The sequence below is a fragment of the Vanessa tameamea genome, chromosome 3 (genome assembly GCF_037043105.1).
Source record: "Vanessa tameamea isolate UH-Manoa-2023 chromosome 3, ilVanTame1 primary haplotype, whole genome shotgun sequence".
Lineage (NCBI taxonomy): Eukaryota > Metazoa > Arthropoda > Insecta > Lepidoptera > Nymphalidae > Vanessa > Vanessa tameamea.
This window is the reverse complement of record NC_087311.1, coordinates 1,963,659-1,982,133: the sequence shown is the minus strand read 5'-3', so window position 1 is coordinate 1,982,133 and position 18,475 is coordinate 1,963,659. Positions and strand designations below refer to the sequence as shown.

The 18,475-nt window shown below is 31.2% G+C and overlaps 1 protein-coding gene across 1 annotated transcript in view; it reads right to left on the bottom strand.

The window, feature by feature from the left end:
* The window catches only part of LOC113397099 (cholecystokinin receptor type A-like), an 83,827-nt gene extending 65,650 nt beyond the window's left edge, over positions 1 to 18,177 (bottom strand). Inside the window, exons 1-3 of the mRNA XM_064218155.1 lie at positions 17,935 to 18,177; positions 13,044 to 13,158; positions 2,627 to 2,827 (exon numbers count right to left, since the gene is read on the bottom strand). Coding sequence (XP_064074225.1) covers positions 2,627 to 2,827; positions 13,044 to 13,158; positions 17,935 to 18,174 — 556 coding nt within the window. The 5' untranslated portion in view covers positions 18,175 to 18,177. The remainder of the gene's footprint in view (positions 1 to 2,626; positions 2,828 to 13,043; positions 13,159 to 17,934) is intronic.
* Positions 18,178 to 18,475: the final 298 nt, after the last annotated feature.

The following is an 18,475-nucleotide window of genomic DNA, read 5'->3' as shown; positions in this document are numbered from 1 at the left end:
CTTTGTTAAAAATGTTGAAGGAGACATCAAGAAAATACCTATATTCTGATATTATTACGATGCCAAGCGGTAATCTCGTTTATATTACAAAAAATAAAGCAAATATTATCAAGCATATTAGAGTAATTTATGTATTCTTCAAACGAACTAAAGAGTATGCTTTAACATGTATATAAATTGCTTCATATTTTTGCATTATATTATATTGTGTTTAAAATTAATATTTTGAAGTTTTATATCATATTTGAACGTGAAACATTATATTTAATAAATAATATACGAATCTAAATTACTTGGAAATGTCGAGAGGTCGTTCCAATTTTAAATTATACGTTCGATAAGCAAATTAAATGTTGACATGAATGATGTTAATGATAATAGAAAAACTCCACTTTATATTTACCTAGTTATATAAATATAATTTTAAGCCCAGAAGTGACGGATCAAGGATTGTTCTTTGGGAGGGGCTTAACCCCGGTTCGGGGTTTTACTCAAAGTAAACAACATACAAATTTTGCTTTAGATTGTGTAATGCGTGCTTAAATTTTTTAAATCAGGTAAATATGAAGTTCACTTTAAGATCGAGCCGAGATGGTCAAGTGGTTAAAACGCGTGTATCTTAACAAATGATTGCGGGTTGAAACCCAGACAAGCACCACTGAATTTTCATATGCTTATTTTGTTTTATAATTCATGTCGTGCTCGACGGTGAAAAAATAATAGTAAGGAAACCAGCATGTGTCTAATTTCAATGAAATTCTGCCACATGTGTATCCACCTGCATTGAAGTAGCTCCATAGGTTGGATAAGTTCCAAACCTTATCCTCGAAGGAAGAAGGGGCCTTAGCCCAGCAATGGGTAATTTACAGGCTGTAACTTTACTTTAACATCTGCTGCGACAAAACTCGATCGCTTCCGTATGAATTTGAGCCCCTTACACCGCCCTGCATGTGTCACTGATGCATAGACTAGGATTTAGCCTTATCAATTCGCGATGACCACTGGCCTCGTATACAAATATACTTATATCCTAAGTTCTCGAACTCTTCTGTTTTATTAATCAATGTCGTGACAATTACTGAATAAAATAGGATTTCCTTAACTGGTCTGAATTCTATTATCAACTATGTATACGAAAGAACAACTGTTTGGTACTATCGTTTCTTATCGGAAGTTTAGCCCGCTCGTTAGTCAGAGCCGTACTAAGTTTTATGTTTATTATATTTATTTTACGCTTCGTTTTTCATAATAGTTATATACTAAGAAATTCTTTCCTTAGAAAAGTTATAGAGTACTTTAGGCAAACTGTAAAGTTTTGGCGGTATCCCGCTAACACTCCAGAGCAATGAGAAATAGACAAGTAATCCGTTTGTGAGTTGCTTCGTGTTAAAGTTGTCTGTTATTTTATTTATCTACAAATTGTATCTGATAGTAACACTACATAGCTTTCACGACTTCAGAAGAATAATAACCTCAAGTAATTGCACTTAGTTATTTATATTTCTCTATTAGCTGATTAAATAGATTGAAACACATAGCGTGCAATTTAATTCAAAGTGTAATGACAACAAATCTGTAAGCCTTGATATGGTTCGATTTCGGTGATATGATTGACGCTTGTATAAAATCAAAAGAAGCCGTATCGCACCAATATAAAGATACGCTTTTATGAGAAGCGATGCAAATTTGATTAACGTTTATGTATGAATATTTGCATATTATTTTGTGTTTTTTTTCCAAATAAATACTAAGTGCAATGGTTGGTAGAGTGCGATCATTGGGGAAGAATTATTAGGGCCTACGTATACCTGGCGAAACGCTATGCAATTTTCACTATCAATTAATTATCAGCACATAGTTAGGCATCGTAATCAAATCTGAAACAAATAACTTGTCCTTGAGTGCATTGAAACGGAAAAACTAGTGTGCACTCTTGGACTCAGACGCGCCTTCACCAGGAACGATCCATGTTCATATAGATATAATACTAAACTGTTTGACTTTTCTGATATAGAAAATATTAAATAAAACTCTAGTAGAATAAATATAGAATAAAATTTACTTGGTGGTAAGTACTTTATCCTAGCCTTAGGACCTGTACTACACATCAAATTTGCCATCGTCAAATAACAACTGTTATTATTGTAGTGTTCCACTTGGAATAGAGAGTGTGATTATTACTACAAGTACTGGGGGCTTGACACCTTAGTTTAGAAGGCTCGTGATTAAATTACGATGTAAGATAAACATTTCTCACAGTGGTAGTTACCGTTTGGCCTGTAACCATCCGATGGCTAATTTGCCAGTCCGCCTAATTCATCCATATACAAATAAATATAAATTGATTTTCTAGTAGAATGTTTAAATTAAACTGGATTAATTTGCATAATGCGCCCGGATTAAACGTTCACTTTCGTGTCTATTCTGTGGCAAGACTATTATCGGGAGAGTGATCTTCATTCCAAATGAAAGTGGTGTATTTTTATGTTGACAGGATGACAGATTTAATAATTCAGAAACACTTCAAAAGAATTATGTTAAAGAATATTTGAATATTAAAGTGTATCTTAAAATTAGACTTGAAGGATGTTTGAATGAAGTACTTCCAGATTATTAAGATACTTACCGTTTCCTCTCATAGGCTGTAGAGTTGAAACAATCAAAATCGGTGAGTTCAAAGCGACGGAGAAAACCCACACCATTGCAATCATCTTGTACGCGTGACATTGTGTCTGCCATTTTCTCGACTTCAACGGTCTGCATATTGCGAAGTATCTCTCCAAAGATATTGCTACTAAAGTCCAGACATCCACGGAGACTGATACAGCTGGAAGAAAAAAAACTCAGTTACTTCACTGTAAGATAAAAATAACAAAGGTAAAACGTGTATACTTTGACGAACAAAGATACATACTTTTTATTATGGACTATGATTTTGACTCCTTTGAGGTTGAAGAACAAATCGTTAAAATTATCAGCTGTCTGAATAGTTACCGGTCATTCGAGTGCTTCAACACTTTGTATTCAAAGAAAATTTTATTTTTAACAGCATACAGAGCAGACAAATTGTATGAATACAGAGAAAAAATATATAAGAAGCTAGTTGTCGCCCGTGATTTCGCTTGCGTTTTAGGGGTTGGTTGTCATAATTATGTTAGGCAAAAATGCTTACGTCCTTCCTTGGAGTTCAAGTTTACTTCATACCAAATTTCATCAAATTCGGTTTATTGCTTTGGTAGTGAACGAGCGACAGCAGACAGAGTTACTTTCACATTTATAATATTAGTATAGAAGTAAAGATAGTATAGATAATACACTTAACCGACAAGTATTTAATTATTCAATTTACTATCCGTCCGTGACCGAGGTAAAATGAGGGTGTATGTAAGTTTTCTAAATAATGTCTAACTGATGGGACATTCCAGCTGCTACACGACTAGAAAGAATGATATTAATATGATTGAAGTTTAGAGAGAATGAAACTCTTTTAACCTCAGATAAAATTAGGGTATAAATATTAAATTTTTTTATGAAGTTATTTTTGAAACTTAGAACATTATAAATCCAAAGCGCCTTCTGTAGCAGTTTTGAATCGCTTTACAAATCAGACTGAGACAGCCAAACGATGCTTCTTGCAATAAATTTATAGTTATTGAAGTTTTTAGTAATTTATAAAGCGTAAGCAACATGTGAGAGCGAAAAAAAATGTTATCAGTAAACTTCTATTTCGTGGTATTTAGTTTTAAAGGTAAACAAGGATTTCATTTTGAACTATGACGGTGTATGACTAATTATTGATAAATGTACCATAAGGTTAACTGTATTTTTATTGTTTGATCAATATTATGATTTGTAAAAAGTGATTTTTAATAAAAAAAAAAACTCTATGTATTTATAGGTACTAGCTGCTACTGAATTTTATACGAGTAAATTAAAATAAAATTTGTTTTCCCTAGTTCACGAAATAATTAAATTCCATTAGCAACCCATTATAAACTGTTTAATGGTTTCGGAGTGTTTGTGAAACAAACAACCAGGTATTTAAGCTTTCGATTTTGTAATATGAATTGCGAAATAAATCTTGTACAATACATTAATTTGACAAGTGACTTTAGAAATGGCCCCAACTAAGCGCCTTTCTTAACCTTGTTGCTATGCTTAAAATAATACTCAGTGTAAATTTGAAATGGTATAGCAAGGGCGGCTGTCTTCGGGTATTCATATCTTTTGATTTGGTTATTTACAGGGCATTTTAACAAATACACTAAAAAAGAATAAAATACTATTTATATACACAAGAATTATTAACATTGAGTCCTTAAATATCTATAAATATGAATTAGAATAGTTACTGTATGAATCATGAAGTAGTATTATAGAATTAAGAATAAAACTCAAAATGTTAATTGAAATCAATTCAAAGTTTATTTAATATGATATATTTTTAATTAAATTAATTATTATTGCTACTTTATTCGAACTCTAAACACATTAATATCTTTAATATATAATATATTTCATCAACTTTATAAATTCAATGTCAACTCATTAAGATACAGTATATAATTGAATCTTAGGATTATATTGATATTTAATTATTGTTTTGTTTTGGCTTATATTAAATTATATTTATAAACTAGCGTATGTCCGCGACTCCGTTCGCGTGACTTTAAGCCTCAAAAGCAAGGGAATTATATTGTTAACATATCTGTCTATCTTTTCATGTCATTCCAAACTCGGACTCGACTTTGGAAAACATAAAATAATCTGCGTCGTACCTATTTATATTTATAGTACTTATGTTTATTGTCAAATGCAAATTTAAAATGGGTTTAACCTTATTTATGTGATGTATTGTGTTAATAGACATACCCAGTAATATTTTTTCTTAAATATCTTCCATGCACCTACAGATTTCGATGAGTTACGATTTTATTATATGTAACAACCAAACCACGAACTAGCTGAGTAACAGCATAAGCTGAGCCCTATTTAATATGTCCGACTACATTAATGAGAGCTCAACTTACATTTGATAGTTTTGTAATTTCAAAATCTCAGAAATCTACATTTTTTTTAACTTTGTGATCGCACTAACTTTCAATCATACGGTTTTTTAAACTATAGTTAACCAAACTTTCAATCAAATAAACTTGATGACAATCAATATTTAGGTAGATATACTTTTATTAAATTGCCATTTCTTTTTTATTTGTGAACCGATTTTAATAAAACAGTCAAAACTACATACAAATCGGTAAAACCGTTTCCGAGATTAGCGGTAACAAACGAACAGATAAACAGACAAACAGACAAAAATTCAAAAATCATATTTTTGTGATCTATTGCGTTAATAAATACCCCAGTACAGTTTTTTCTCAAATATCTTCCGTGTACAGATTTCGATCAGTTACGATTTTATTAGATGTATAGATTAAGACTAAACTAAATGTTCACACATTTTTCTAACAAACAAAGTAAAAACAACCAATCTAACTAATTCATAATATATAATTGTATTTAACTAACATCACTGTATTTTTAGATATTGAAAAAAGAGTAACTACTGAGTTTCATGCCGGTTCTCCTCGGTAGAATCTACATTCCGAACCGGCGGTAGCTTTACTTTAAATAGTTTGTTAAATGACGATTCAAAAGTGCTTGTAAAAGCCTACTTGAATAAAGTATATTTTGATTTTGAAAACTAACTAATAAACAAACTTTTAATTTATTCTATAATATATTTATATCCGAGCAAAGTTATATGTACCTACATGTTTAAATATCAATCTAACCTAACCTATAAAATATTCTACTATCCAAATAAAATAATATTTTATAAGGCTAAACTAATTAATTTTTGTTAGCGAAGATTTTTAACAAACATAATATTTAATAATTAAGTCTTCTTGTATATCCAATTAACCGACAGTTTTACTAATATAAAATATTTTTAAATATAAGACACAACAACCAAATTAACGAACAAACTAAGACACAAAAGTTTAACCAATTTTTTTTTATGATTTAGGTTGGCGGACGAGCAAATGGGCCACCTGATGATGTAAGTGGTCACCATCGCCCGTAGACAATGGCGCTGTAAGAAATATTTATCATTCCTTTCATTGCCAATGCGCCACCAACCTTGGGACCTGAGATGTTATGTCCCTTGTGCCTGTAGTTACACTGGCTCACTCACCCTTCAAACCGGAACAGAACAATACTGAGTACTGCTATTTGGCGGTAGAATATCTGATGAGTGGGTGGTACCTACCCAGACGGGCTTGTACAAGGCCCTACCAAGTAATAAATATATACATATATAGTATCCATGCAAAGTAATATGTTCCTATAATGATTATGATGACGATCGTATCAAACTATCTTATCAAATATATTACGGAGACACAATACATTGCTTTTTAAAAATAGTATTGTAACCGCGAGCGTTTTAAATATTATCGTAATACGTGCGCACGCTTGCCGCTACGAACCGAAATGTCCAGTATAAGTTAAACTCCATTTAATATGATCGACTCCATTGATGAAAGCTCAATTTACATTGGATCGAATTGGAAATTACCCGAAGAACCGATTGAATAAAACAAAGCATCTATGTTACCCAAAGTTTACTACATCACATCAGTGAAAACCGCATACAAATCGGTACATAAATCCCGGTTTCCGAGATTAGTGGTAACAAACGAACAGATAAACAGACAAAAATTCTAAAATATATATTTTCGTGATCTATTGCATTAATAAATAACCCGAGTACAAATATTTTTTCAAATATCTTCGTTGTACAGATTTCGATCAGTTACGATTTTATTATATGTATAGATATAGAAGATAGATAGATATTATACAATATTTCTTGGCCTTAATGTAAATAATTCTTATTTACATAAATAAATATTCGTGTATTTTAAATACCATACAATAAGCTGTATTAATATGATAGTTGTACAACTTTTGAATTTTAGTTGCTTTGGTTTGAAAATAAGACAATTGTCTGGCTGATGTAGTTAGTTTTACGAAACGAATTCAAAGGATTCGAAGAATCAACTGATAGAACTAAAGCGAATTTGTGAAAGTCATAACTGTGTTACATAAGGCAGGCATTAGTAAGGCATACAGGCATAAGGGACATCCCAAGGTTAGTGGCGTATTGACATTGTAAGGAATCACTAATATTTATTATATTATAAGAGCCGAGATGGCCCAGTGGTTAAAACGCGTACACCTTAACCGATGATTGCGCATTCAAACCCAGCCAAAATTCTGAATGCAGGCTGAATTTTCATGTGCTGTGAAGGAAAACATCGTGAGCTGCATATGTCTCATTTTATCGAAATTCTGCCACATGTGTATTCCACCAACCCGCATTGGAGCAGTGTGGTGGAATATGCTCCAAACCTTCTCCTCAAAGGGAGTCTAAGCCTTAGCCCAGCAGTGGGAAATTTATAGGTTACTAATTTACTAATATTTATTACAGCGCCAATATGTATGAGCAGTGGTGACTATTTACCATTAGGAATGTAATAAATAAAGTTAATGTTGTGGAAAGTTATCTTCAATACGATCGATGCTCAATTATTAAAGGCCACGTCCATTTTCATCTATTTTATCAAAAGTGTTGCACACATAATTGGCTATTAAGTAGTACCTAACCGTCACACTTGAATAACTAACTTGACTTCATAACATTGCAACGATCAATAAGCAAAACCACATTATAGTACTTGAAGTATCCCCGTTGCTAGAAGTTTCAATAGATATTGAAAATCATACTAAAAAATTGACTTATGCTGGTAGGTGTATGATGGACATATTATTATAAATGTTTAAACAATCTATTAAAAATCAGATAATTAATTAAATTTTGTATGGACCACTTAATATATTAAAGTCATGAAGAAAGTTCAACGTGAATGGTTAAACATCCGACAGCTTTTTCCGACAGTAAACACATCAGAAACTAATATATAATACGAGGAAATAAAACGTTTATTGTATAATATGTGTCTGGAAAAAGTAGCGAATTTCTGAAACTTTTTACTGAGTGCAATATCGCAGTTTATAATGAAAATAAGTGCTAGAAATGCACTACCTAAAAATAATTTTATATATTTATTTCTTAGTATTGATATAAAAGTGAAGTTAATGTCCCAAACGTTCTCCCATTTGGGGGAATGTTTGGAGCTTATTCTACCACGATGCGCCAATACGGTTTGTTTACACACCACGCAGAATTTAAGTGAAATTCTAAATATGTTTTACGATGTTTTTCTTCACCGCTGAGCACGCGATAAATGATAAATTAAATTAAATACAGGAATCTTATACATGCTTCGCAGTTTTAACGATCGACACTATAATTTTTTTTATTGTTAGTGTGATTTTTATGACTACATCACACCCTCTCCGTCGATAAGTGTTTCTAGAATTAGATATATTTTGCTAAAATGACATTCGATATATAAATGAAATGTTCATTCTATGAGTAAAATGAAACAACAAAAACTCCTAGGTTATTTACCCCCTGATTATTGTTCGTCATTGATGAATGGTTAGGGTTAATGAGGTATATACGCTACGTGTCTAGACTTGATTTATGTACGTCGTGATTCGTAGAAAAGTATTTATGTATAATGAAGTTTCAATTCAATTGCCGTTTTTATCTCTTAATTTACATACAAGCCCTAAATTTGTATCAAGGTAAAAATTATTTATACATTTCAGGCTTAGAATGAATGCTTAAAATATAAGATAGAAATTTAATTAATCAGCCCTTTTTAAAAATAGAACATTTAGCAGAATTAATGAGCTTGTACTTATTCGCTCACTCAAACTAGATTACAACAATATTAAGTATGATAGTGAGTAATGGGTGAGATGATAGTATCCCTCAGTGAATTAAACATGCAAAGAGCAAATATGATATGAAAAACAATATCTACGGAAACAAAAACAGATTTTTCTACAACTGCATCACGTTACCGCCAGCGCTAGATACCGTATCGGCCGTACCGTATCAGTTTACACGATTGCAGGGACGCCGTCGCGTTGAATACAAAACGTATTTCTCAGTCCTAAAATTGGACAAACGTTCTGCTAGTCCAATTTCGGGACTGGATTCATGCATTCCACTGCCAATTCAAATTAAAACAGTTGCAAACATTCTACCGATTCACTGAAATGAAATGAAAAAAAAAAACAACAATCTCATCAAAATCAATCATTTGCGTTATGTTATGTTTAAAGTTTAAATTGCAATCATTTTTGGAAAATATATCTTTTAGTATACAAATACATTAAATTCAAGTTTGTCACGTCATTTGTATAAGTTTAAAGCGTATATAATTCAAAGCGCAGGTACTTATAATCTATTATAATTCTGTCTGTCTGTGTTTCTGTCTAACTCTTGCTCCTTTATGGCAAAACCTTTGAACTGAATTTGATGAAATGAATGATTTCCTATGAAGCAAGCTTGAATTCCAAGTAAGAAGTACTTTTTATGCCTAATGTCTGAATAACCATAATAATATTATAAACTAAAACCTCCTTCAAAATTCGCTGCATATTTTATTATAAGTTTAGCTTGTTTGATTGCAGTGAAATTTCAATAGGATTTCCTAAGAATTATCTTAATAACTACTGATAATATACTAGGATGTATATTTTTTACCTCTTATTCAATTCTCGATGTTATGCTAGAATTAATGGGTACTCCATAATTATTCTTAGTTTTATTTCATGATATTCTAATTTATCATTGAAATTAATATATATATATATATGTGTGTATAAGCCAATCCAATAAATCTAAAATAGGTTAAAAAAAAATTGTCTCAACTCATTCTAAAAATATTCAAATTATTCCATTAATTCACACAGTGCAAGTAATTTAATAAATTTATAATTGTTAATAAATAAATTTTTAAATTGTTTTTTATTTATGTGTCAAGAGATTTATATTTCGCGTTAATGTTTTTTTTACTCAATTAACCGGAGATGCTGCAAGGCTTAGAATCGTATTAGAAAATATATCACAGTTAATAATAATTTATATGACTATACATATTAACAACACAGTTAAAAAATAACTCACTCTGATGTTTTTGAGTTACTACGAACAGAATAACACAAATACAAATAACTGTAATGGTAGTGTTTAAACAACAACGGGCTTTCCGTTTATCATTTAATTATAATTCTGAACTGCACTGTAATTAGTTTATGAAGTAAAATTCTCTTTGATCTTAGGAATATGAAAAGATTCAGGGAATAATACTAGCAAGCTTATATTTTCAAAGTAAAGTCAAGTTGAAGTATTTAGAAATGAACCGTTCAACCATGCTATTAAAAACCTATTTCGGAATCAGTTTTTATACAAAAAAATATATGGAAACGAAAAAGTACCTATACTAATACGTGATGGTGTCCCTTGTGCCATTGTTCAACTTGACATTCATCCAAAAAATGCAAGAACTCCGTGCTAAGCACTGAGCACGAGATGAATTGTAAAACAAATTAAATACATGCAAATTCACTGTTCCTTGCAATGATATGATACCCGTAACCTTCGATTAATATCTGCTTATACTATCCACTTTTCCAAGAAAACGGTAGCCCAAAAAAAAATTCTTTTTTAATTTATAAATACTAAAACTGACAAATTTTAAAGTCCTTAAAGCACGTATTTTGCTGAAAAAAAAATTATAAAACAAACGACATTTTAGATGATGAAACAGTTTAGGAAAGAGTAAGTCGCCTCCAGACCTTGTCAAATAAAAATAACAGGTTATTAACCTTATGATATTTAAGGTAAAAAAAAAAAAAACAATTTACGATTCTATATCGAATAAAGATTGAATTTCATTCTCAATATTTAAATGATTTAAATATTGATATTAATAGTAATATGTAACAAATCCGGTCATATATTATTAACTGATAAATAAATATTAGCCAAGATATGTGGAATACGTTATACTACGTGTAGAAATACAGTTAACTTATCTATTCCCGAATTATCACAATTTGAAAGAAGGCAGTACAATGCGATCGAAAAATAAGTTGCCGGATTAACGCATTAAAGAGCTTTTCGAGGTACTGCGGTACAAGCACTGACAAAGTTCGAAATAAAGGCTATATCAGAGACCTACATGTTAGATAATCGGTTTAATGACACAACTCGAATCTAGTACTACTTTTGCAAGCTATCCAACACGTGATTTTTTGGATCTCATGCTCAGCGGTATAGGAAAATATAAAACCTAAGTCCTACAAGATTAATCCTATTATTAATCCGTTGGAACTAATGTTATTCTTTGAATGTATTGACACTGGCACTCATCAAAAGGACTGGAACATACCAATACTAACTATTGAGATACAATAAGATGATGATGATGAGTGAATAATACCTATTTACCAAGACGGTCTCGCTCAAACAATAATAAATTGATTTGACCTTTTTTATATTTGTATATTTTTATTGCTTATATTGGATTTTATTTGCATTACAAATAAAAAGTTAATTTTATTTCCTTTTTTATTTGTTTCAATGTGTAAGATCCTGAAGCTACAAAATGGAAGTGACAAAAGATTAAAAATAAAACTACTATACTTTTCCTTTTGAAGTTAAACTTTTCAAAGCTATGAGAATAATTTTTCAAGGTCGAATTGAAGTGCAAAGTTTCTATAAATTACGTTTCAACAGAAAAACTTTTATGATGCATAAAGGTGTTGATTCTATTCTTCTTCTTTTTTGAAATTACAAGCGCATTTAGTTTTTGAAAACTTCAGTTCGGTTTGAACTTCGAAGTGTAAAAATCAATATTTATGTACACGAAACTTTTAAAAAATATGTATTTATTTGAATTAGCATTAATCATTATTAATACTTTGTGTAAATTAAACAAAATTGCTATTGTCCTTATTTTCCGATTTTTTAAATCATAAAAATGTTTGCTAGAATTTGCTTTCGACAGATAGACACATACCTTGACTTATTATGTAGATATTTAGAAATCTCCCATAAAAAGGTTTTTGAAGCAATAACTTCCTATGACAGAGTAAACCGCTTCGTTACGTAACGCGTTACGGCGCCAGTCTGTCTGGCTTACATTTTTTTTACGCTTACGGTAGCGGTAGGCAGGTTCCTCCTCTGTCACTCTAACCCACTGCGCTAGTCGTATTTCAGACAGTTTAAGTTATCACTTATGTCGGGCGTTTCGAGATGCACACGTATTTTTATTTTTTAAATCATCTTAATCTGTTGTATGTTGATGGAAGCACGAACGACGATTTCACGTACGGTAACATAAGCTTCGAAGGCTTGCTGTTGAATACAATCGGAATTTTTCACATTCAGAATTTTTAGGTTAGAAAAGTGTCACGTCACCAGAAAATATAGATCTATGCCTCCATGTATAGTGTTTTTTGGTTTTTTATTTAAGTCTAAATGCTTTATAATATCGCAATGTTATGATTTTAACGAAAATTAAAGCACCTATTCTATTTAATTTGAAATAAAAAAAAAAAAACATTTTGTTATATTATTTGAGATCTGGATTTAATTTATTTCAACAGCAAAAGCTTATCTGTTGTCCAATATTTAACCCTCTAGTTTAATTATGAACTTACCATTATTACGTATAATTCAATAAGTATCTACTTATAATATAACTACCGAAATTAACGCCTTATTGCTTCCACTGGTAACAGGAGGGTGATTAGTTTTTTGCCCACAGGATCGGAATTGCGAATCAAAGGGGAAATGCTGCATTCTTGTCAATATACGGATGTAATGAGGCATTGAATTTTCGTCGATTGGAGATAGGAATTATGATACAACAAGAATCAATCGTAAATGAGTGACACACACCTCGCACATGTGGGAGGCACGTTCAGTACTGACGTGTCCCAATTACGGATGTATCTCGATAAATACGTTGAATTTGAAATTGTTAAGGCGAATGAATGAAACTAAAAAAATATTCCATATTCCAATCAAAACTGTAGAAAAAACTTACCTTGTAGGAATGGTATTAACTTGCAAAGCGCGGCGCCAAACAGAAAACGCCTGTATATTTGTCCGACGAGTGTGAAAGGGAGGCAGAATACTCCCAGCAGGAAATCTGATATTGCCTGTAAATAAATAAAAATATATTAGTATTTATGGTATGAGAAACCTAAAGACCTCTTTGGTTAAGAATTCCAAATTCAAATTTATAAATTCATTTAGCTGGTATATTTGAGTTTTGAAAACAGTCATTCATTTGTTTTTTCCTCGTTACTTTTGACTTTGGCGTCGCTTATTACCGCACAATGGAAAACATGAAATATCGATATTTTTACGAGTACGAATCCTACCGTGTATCTGTGCTGCAGAAACAGCTCGAAGGATTAATGATGTGTACGGTGCTAGTGACATAAAAGAAACCACGGTACGTTTTTGTTTTAAACGTTTTCGTTCCGGAAATTTCGACCTTCAGAACCAACCCCGTGGACGGTCGTATACCAAAGTGGAAAGTGAATAAATAAAGGGTATTGTGGAAGCGGATCCATCACAAAGCACTTCAGAGATAGCTGCAAGCTACGGGGTAAGTGATAAAACTGTATTAATCCACTTGAAGCAAATTGGGAAAGTAAAAAACTTGAATGATGGGTACCTCATGAATTGAGTGAATCGAACTTGCAAACACGCGTCGACTGATGTGTTACTTTGCTCGACCGACACAATAATGAAGACATTCAAATCGAATCATTACTTGTGATGAAAAGTGGATACTGTTCGATAATCGGATGCGCTCGTCGCAATAGCTGAACCCTGGAGACCCAGCTAAATCCTGCCCTAAATGAAAATTGACTCACATAAAGTTATTTGTGAGTGTTTGGTGTACTAGCGCCGGTGTCGTTCACTACAGATTTCTAAAATCTGACCAAATGATATCGCCTTGGTGATGTAAGGAATGGTTAATATTTCTTACAGCGCCATTGTCTATGGGCGGTGGTGACCACTTACCATCAGGTGGCCCATATGCTAATCCGCAAACCTATGCGGAAAACGGATTTTTATACGGCTTTCATCAATGCGCGGAGTGATTCACGAGAAAGGTTCAGTTGTATAATTCATTAATGTTATTCCTTATATACCTACCTACCTACACATATACCTATAAAATAGGTAGGTTATCAAGTCTATTATGCCTCACACACATAATTGTGTACGTCAACGTTCCCAAAAACTGCATTTTTTTTCTTTTTTTAAAATAACCATTAATATTACAAATGCTATTTTATCTAAACAAATATTATAAATGCGAAAGTAACTGTGTCTGTCTATTTGTTTGTCATGCTTAGACGGATAAGCCACTTTGAATTTATAAATTTGAACTATTATAAGTATTGAAATTCTCTATTTCAACAAATTACAATTAATATAATATGAGCAATTCTGAAACAATTGAGGAATGATTAGTTGAAGAGCTCATCTGTATGATAGATAAAACCAAGTGGGCTCTTAGTTAAACTAAGTTAAACTTAGTTAAACTCAGTTAAACTAAGTGTTGCTCTTAGTTGTCCCACGCGTACTAAGATATCTTGTAAGCACTCCCGCCAGCTATACTAATGCAAGCCGATGGTAATAATTTCAGTGGAGTGGCGCACCTTCGTGCGTGAATATACCTGCCTTAAATCCGCTTTTGTATCACGTAAGTTCAAACATGTCTACAGTTACAAATATCAACCAACAAGGCAATACAACATGCTACGCAGCACTCATTCGGTCCATTACATTTTTTTGTAATGGACCGAATGAATTGGTTATCTGATACATTACCAGTGTTCATAACGTACTTAAACGACAAGTTAAACAATATTTTAATTAGAATTGTTTTTTATTTAATAAATTTTCATCACGTAATAAATTCATTTAAGGTTTATAATGGCTTGCTCTCATAAAAAAAAAAGTCTATATTTGTTTCTTTAAACATTTCACTTTTCTCGTTAAGGTTTGAGTTCACAATAAACTTTGTAAAGGTACATTAAATATACAACGAAAGAGCGAAATTTTATTGGATTTGTTACGAACAGAAATAAATACAACTTATAAGCTGAGTGAGAAACGGAAAGTTGTATGAACAACATGAATGTGCACTACCTTTACGAAGATATACGTATGTAACACAGCTGCAATAAATTCAAGTCACCTTTATAGCGGCGTGTAGAAAAATAAACACACGTTACGGAAAATCTTGCAGAAAAATGCGCATAATTTTAGACGACACAACCAACCTTCACTGAATTCATAATCAAAATGACCATTTAAAATTTGCTATTTTGCATTGCATTTATTTTATCTTTGAGCATAAAAGGTACAAAGAAACACGTATTAAAAGACAAAAAACCAAGCTATAATATATTTATATTACGATATATCGAGTATAGTTTAGCACAAGATCTTATTGTTTGCCGATGATTCTTCTTTCACTTTTAAAGTAAAAAGAAGCCAAGCCATATCTGAAAATGTAAAGAATGTAAAAAAATAGTACATGCAATTTATATAGAACTTGAGCCCCAAAAGTTTTTTTAAGAAATTTGAAAAAAATCACGTATTTTATGTTTGAATTTCCTTAAAGTCGCTCTTATGTCGCTTTTCAATATATACTTGATAATATTGTGAAGTATATAAGATTTTAAATTAACATGGTTATTTTAGTTATTTTAGTTATGTTAGTTATTGTGAAGTATGTTTTGTAAAACATAAAATACTTTTGTAGAAATTATGTCGTACATACTATTAGTATTTTTACCTTCTAAAAAAATGAATCTCTTATCATCCCAAGAAACATACAAAATTATTCAATTGCAGAATTCAAAAAATTCGTGAATAACCTTTGTGTGTTAAAGAATATTACAAAACTAATGAATTGTTAGATGACATACCTTGGGAGCAAAACGATTGCCTCGACTGTTTCAAATAGAAATATGCAAAATTGCATTGTAAATGCAATTGTTGAAAAAAAACGATATTAAAAATCAAAAAGTCTCTTTCGTCAGCTATTCTCAGATCTGTGGTGCTTCTTTCCGAAGCAGTGGTAGATATGTTTTTTTTTTCAACAATTAATTATATTAAAACCACCGAATTAATTGTAGAATTTCATATCATTCAGCGAACTGAATGTTCCGTAAATGTTTTTAGTTGGTATTTAAAGGGCATGTTTGAATAATACCTTTTTATACGTTTCAGCGTTACGTTTACGTTTGAAATTCCTTAATGGTATTTGTGAACCTATTCCCGGTTCCACGAAACCGGTACCTCGTAAGTTAATGTTACTAGTACTGAAGCGCAGAACGCTATGTATTCACGAATAAAACCTTCATGGGATCATAACTTTTTATATTTCTTAACTGTTAACTTTAAATATTATTGTTACAATATTACTAGGTTATGTTTAAGTTTATCTCAGATTAATGATCTATCCTGTATTATTATTTTAATTGTTATTTTTATATTTCCACCGACTTATGTTGTCCGTGCGTTTGGTGTATTTTAATTTGCGTTTTCTATTTACGTGTTACACTGTCACTGCCTACACGTTTTCATTGTCAGGCATCACGATTTAAGTATTAGGACGATAAAGGTTTTACAATACAATGATAATAATTTAATTTTTAATAATTGTTAAAATCAACAGATTTTTGTTTGTAAAAAAGACTATAGAAAAAACTTAGTTATTTTTGGTTATTTCAGTTCTTTGGGCTGAGTTATTGGGTCTTTAGTTAATATTTTTGCTTATAAGAATTAAACGTTAACGACAATTTCTTTGAATATTAGATTTAAAGGTAAACATATACTTTATGGCACACTAAAACAAAACGGTTAAAGTAAACTTGAATGCTCTCAGTAATACGAGTTGTATACTATATACTACATAAATATAAGCTTATTGATATTTATTTTTGTAAAGGGTATTATCTACACGTAAGGCTGTTATCTACACTTATATTTTAAAGAGGTCAAATTAGTTTGTTTATATGTAAACCAATAAACGAAATCCTAAAATTTTTCACTGCTAGAACACGAAATTATTCCAAATATTACAATGTTACCATTTTACTGTGGATGGTGTATGAATTTGAAGAAAACAGTTTTGTTATATAACTATTTAATTGAAGAAACCAAAATTTATAAATCTTACAATAAGTTTAGTTACTTAATTTAGTTACGGCTTTTTTGCTATAGATAATTTAAAAATATGCCAGCTAGACTCAGCGTGGGTCACTTGGGATAAAAGGAATGTTTGAAAATTTAATGCATTATAATTTCTCTTATTAAATATTAAAATTTAGGCGCCACTGAGGATTCAAAGATTGTCTGTTTAATTATTTAATACACCGTTCGCCAGGCCGGTGTAACTAAGTATGTATAAAAAAATCATAAATTAAATATAAATTCTATTTTGTTTCAGTATACCCCTTTGAGGATTTATTAAATGTAAACCTAAAACCGGTTCATATATTCTCTTGTATGCAACATATATAAAATTATATTGTAGAAATTAGTTATGTTCTCAATTTTAGTTTTTTTTTTCTAATAATTTTCGTAGTTAATATTGAATATCAGTATTTTATTTATAAATTGTATTTCATCTCGTGCGCCGTGAACAAAACATCACGAAGAAATTTATTACTTTTTTATTGTTGATACTACCACATGTGTAGTCACTAACCGTCTGGTGGAAAATGCTGCAAATCTTCTCCTCGAGAGAAGAAAAGTCTCGCTCAAAAGTGGAACATTTACATGAACATTTCATGTAATAAGAGTTTGACTATAGGTTTACAAATGATCATACATCGATGTTAGAAATTCATTTGCTAAACTTTTTAGAAGTATTATTTTTCTCGACGCTTAATACTTACCAAATTCAACAAATACACGTTCGTGACTGTCCTCATTCGTCTATTGCTCGCCAGTGTTGCTATCACGAGGCAGTTTCCAGATATCGAGAGCATGAAGATCAGGAAATACGGAGGTAGCACGAAACGCCACTCGTATGCGTTGCTCGCGATACTGACGTTCCGAACGGTGACATTTGTGACGCTCGAAGTTGCTTTCCTTACTAACGAACTGGCGTTGTACAGAGTTATGTTGGATTCCATTTTTGAAATCTAGAACAGAAAATATTGTTATTGGAATTTGTATTATGATTTATTTATTTATTTAGATTCATCCGGGAATGACATAAAGTAAACATTAGTAAAAAAATTAAAGTCTAAAACTAGATGCCTATTAAGGTGAATATGAGGTATTCATGCAACACGAAAGAAGAAATTATTTATAATTAACACATTGAGATGACATTTTTATAACTAGGTAAAAATAAATAATATTACTGAAATTATAAAAAAAAAACTCAAAAATTTTATGATATCATAGTCTGACTAATTCATTTAATAATGC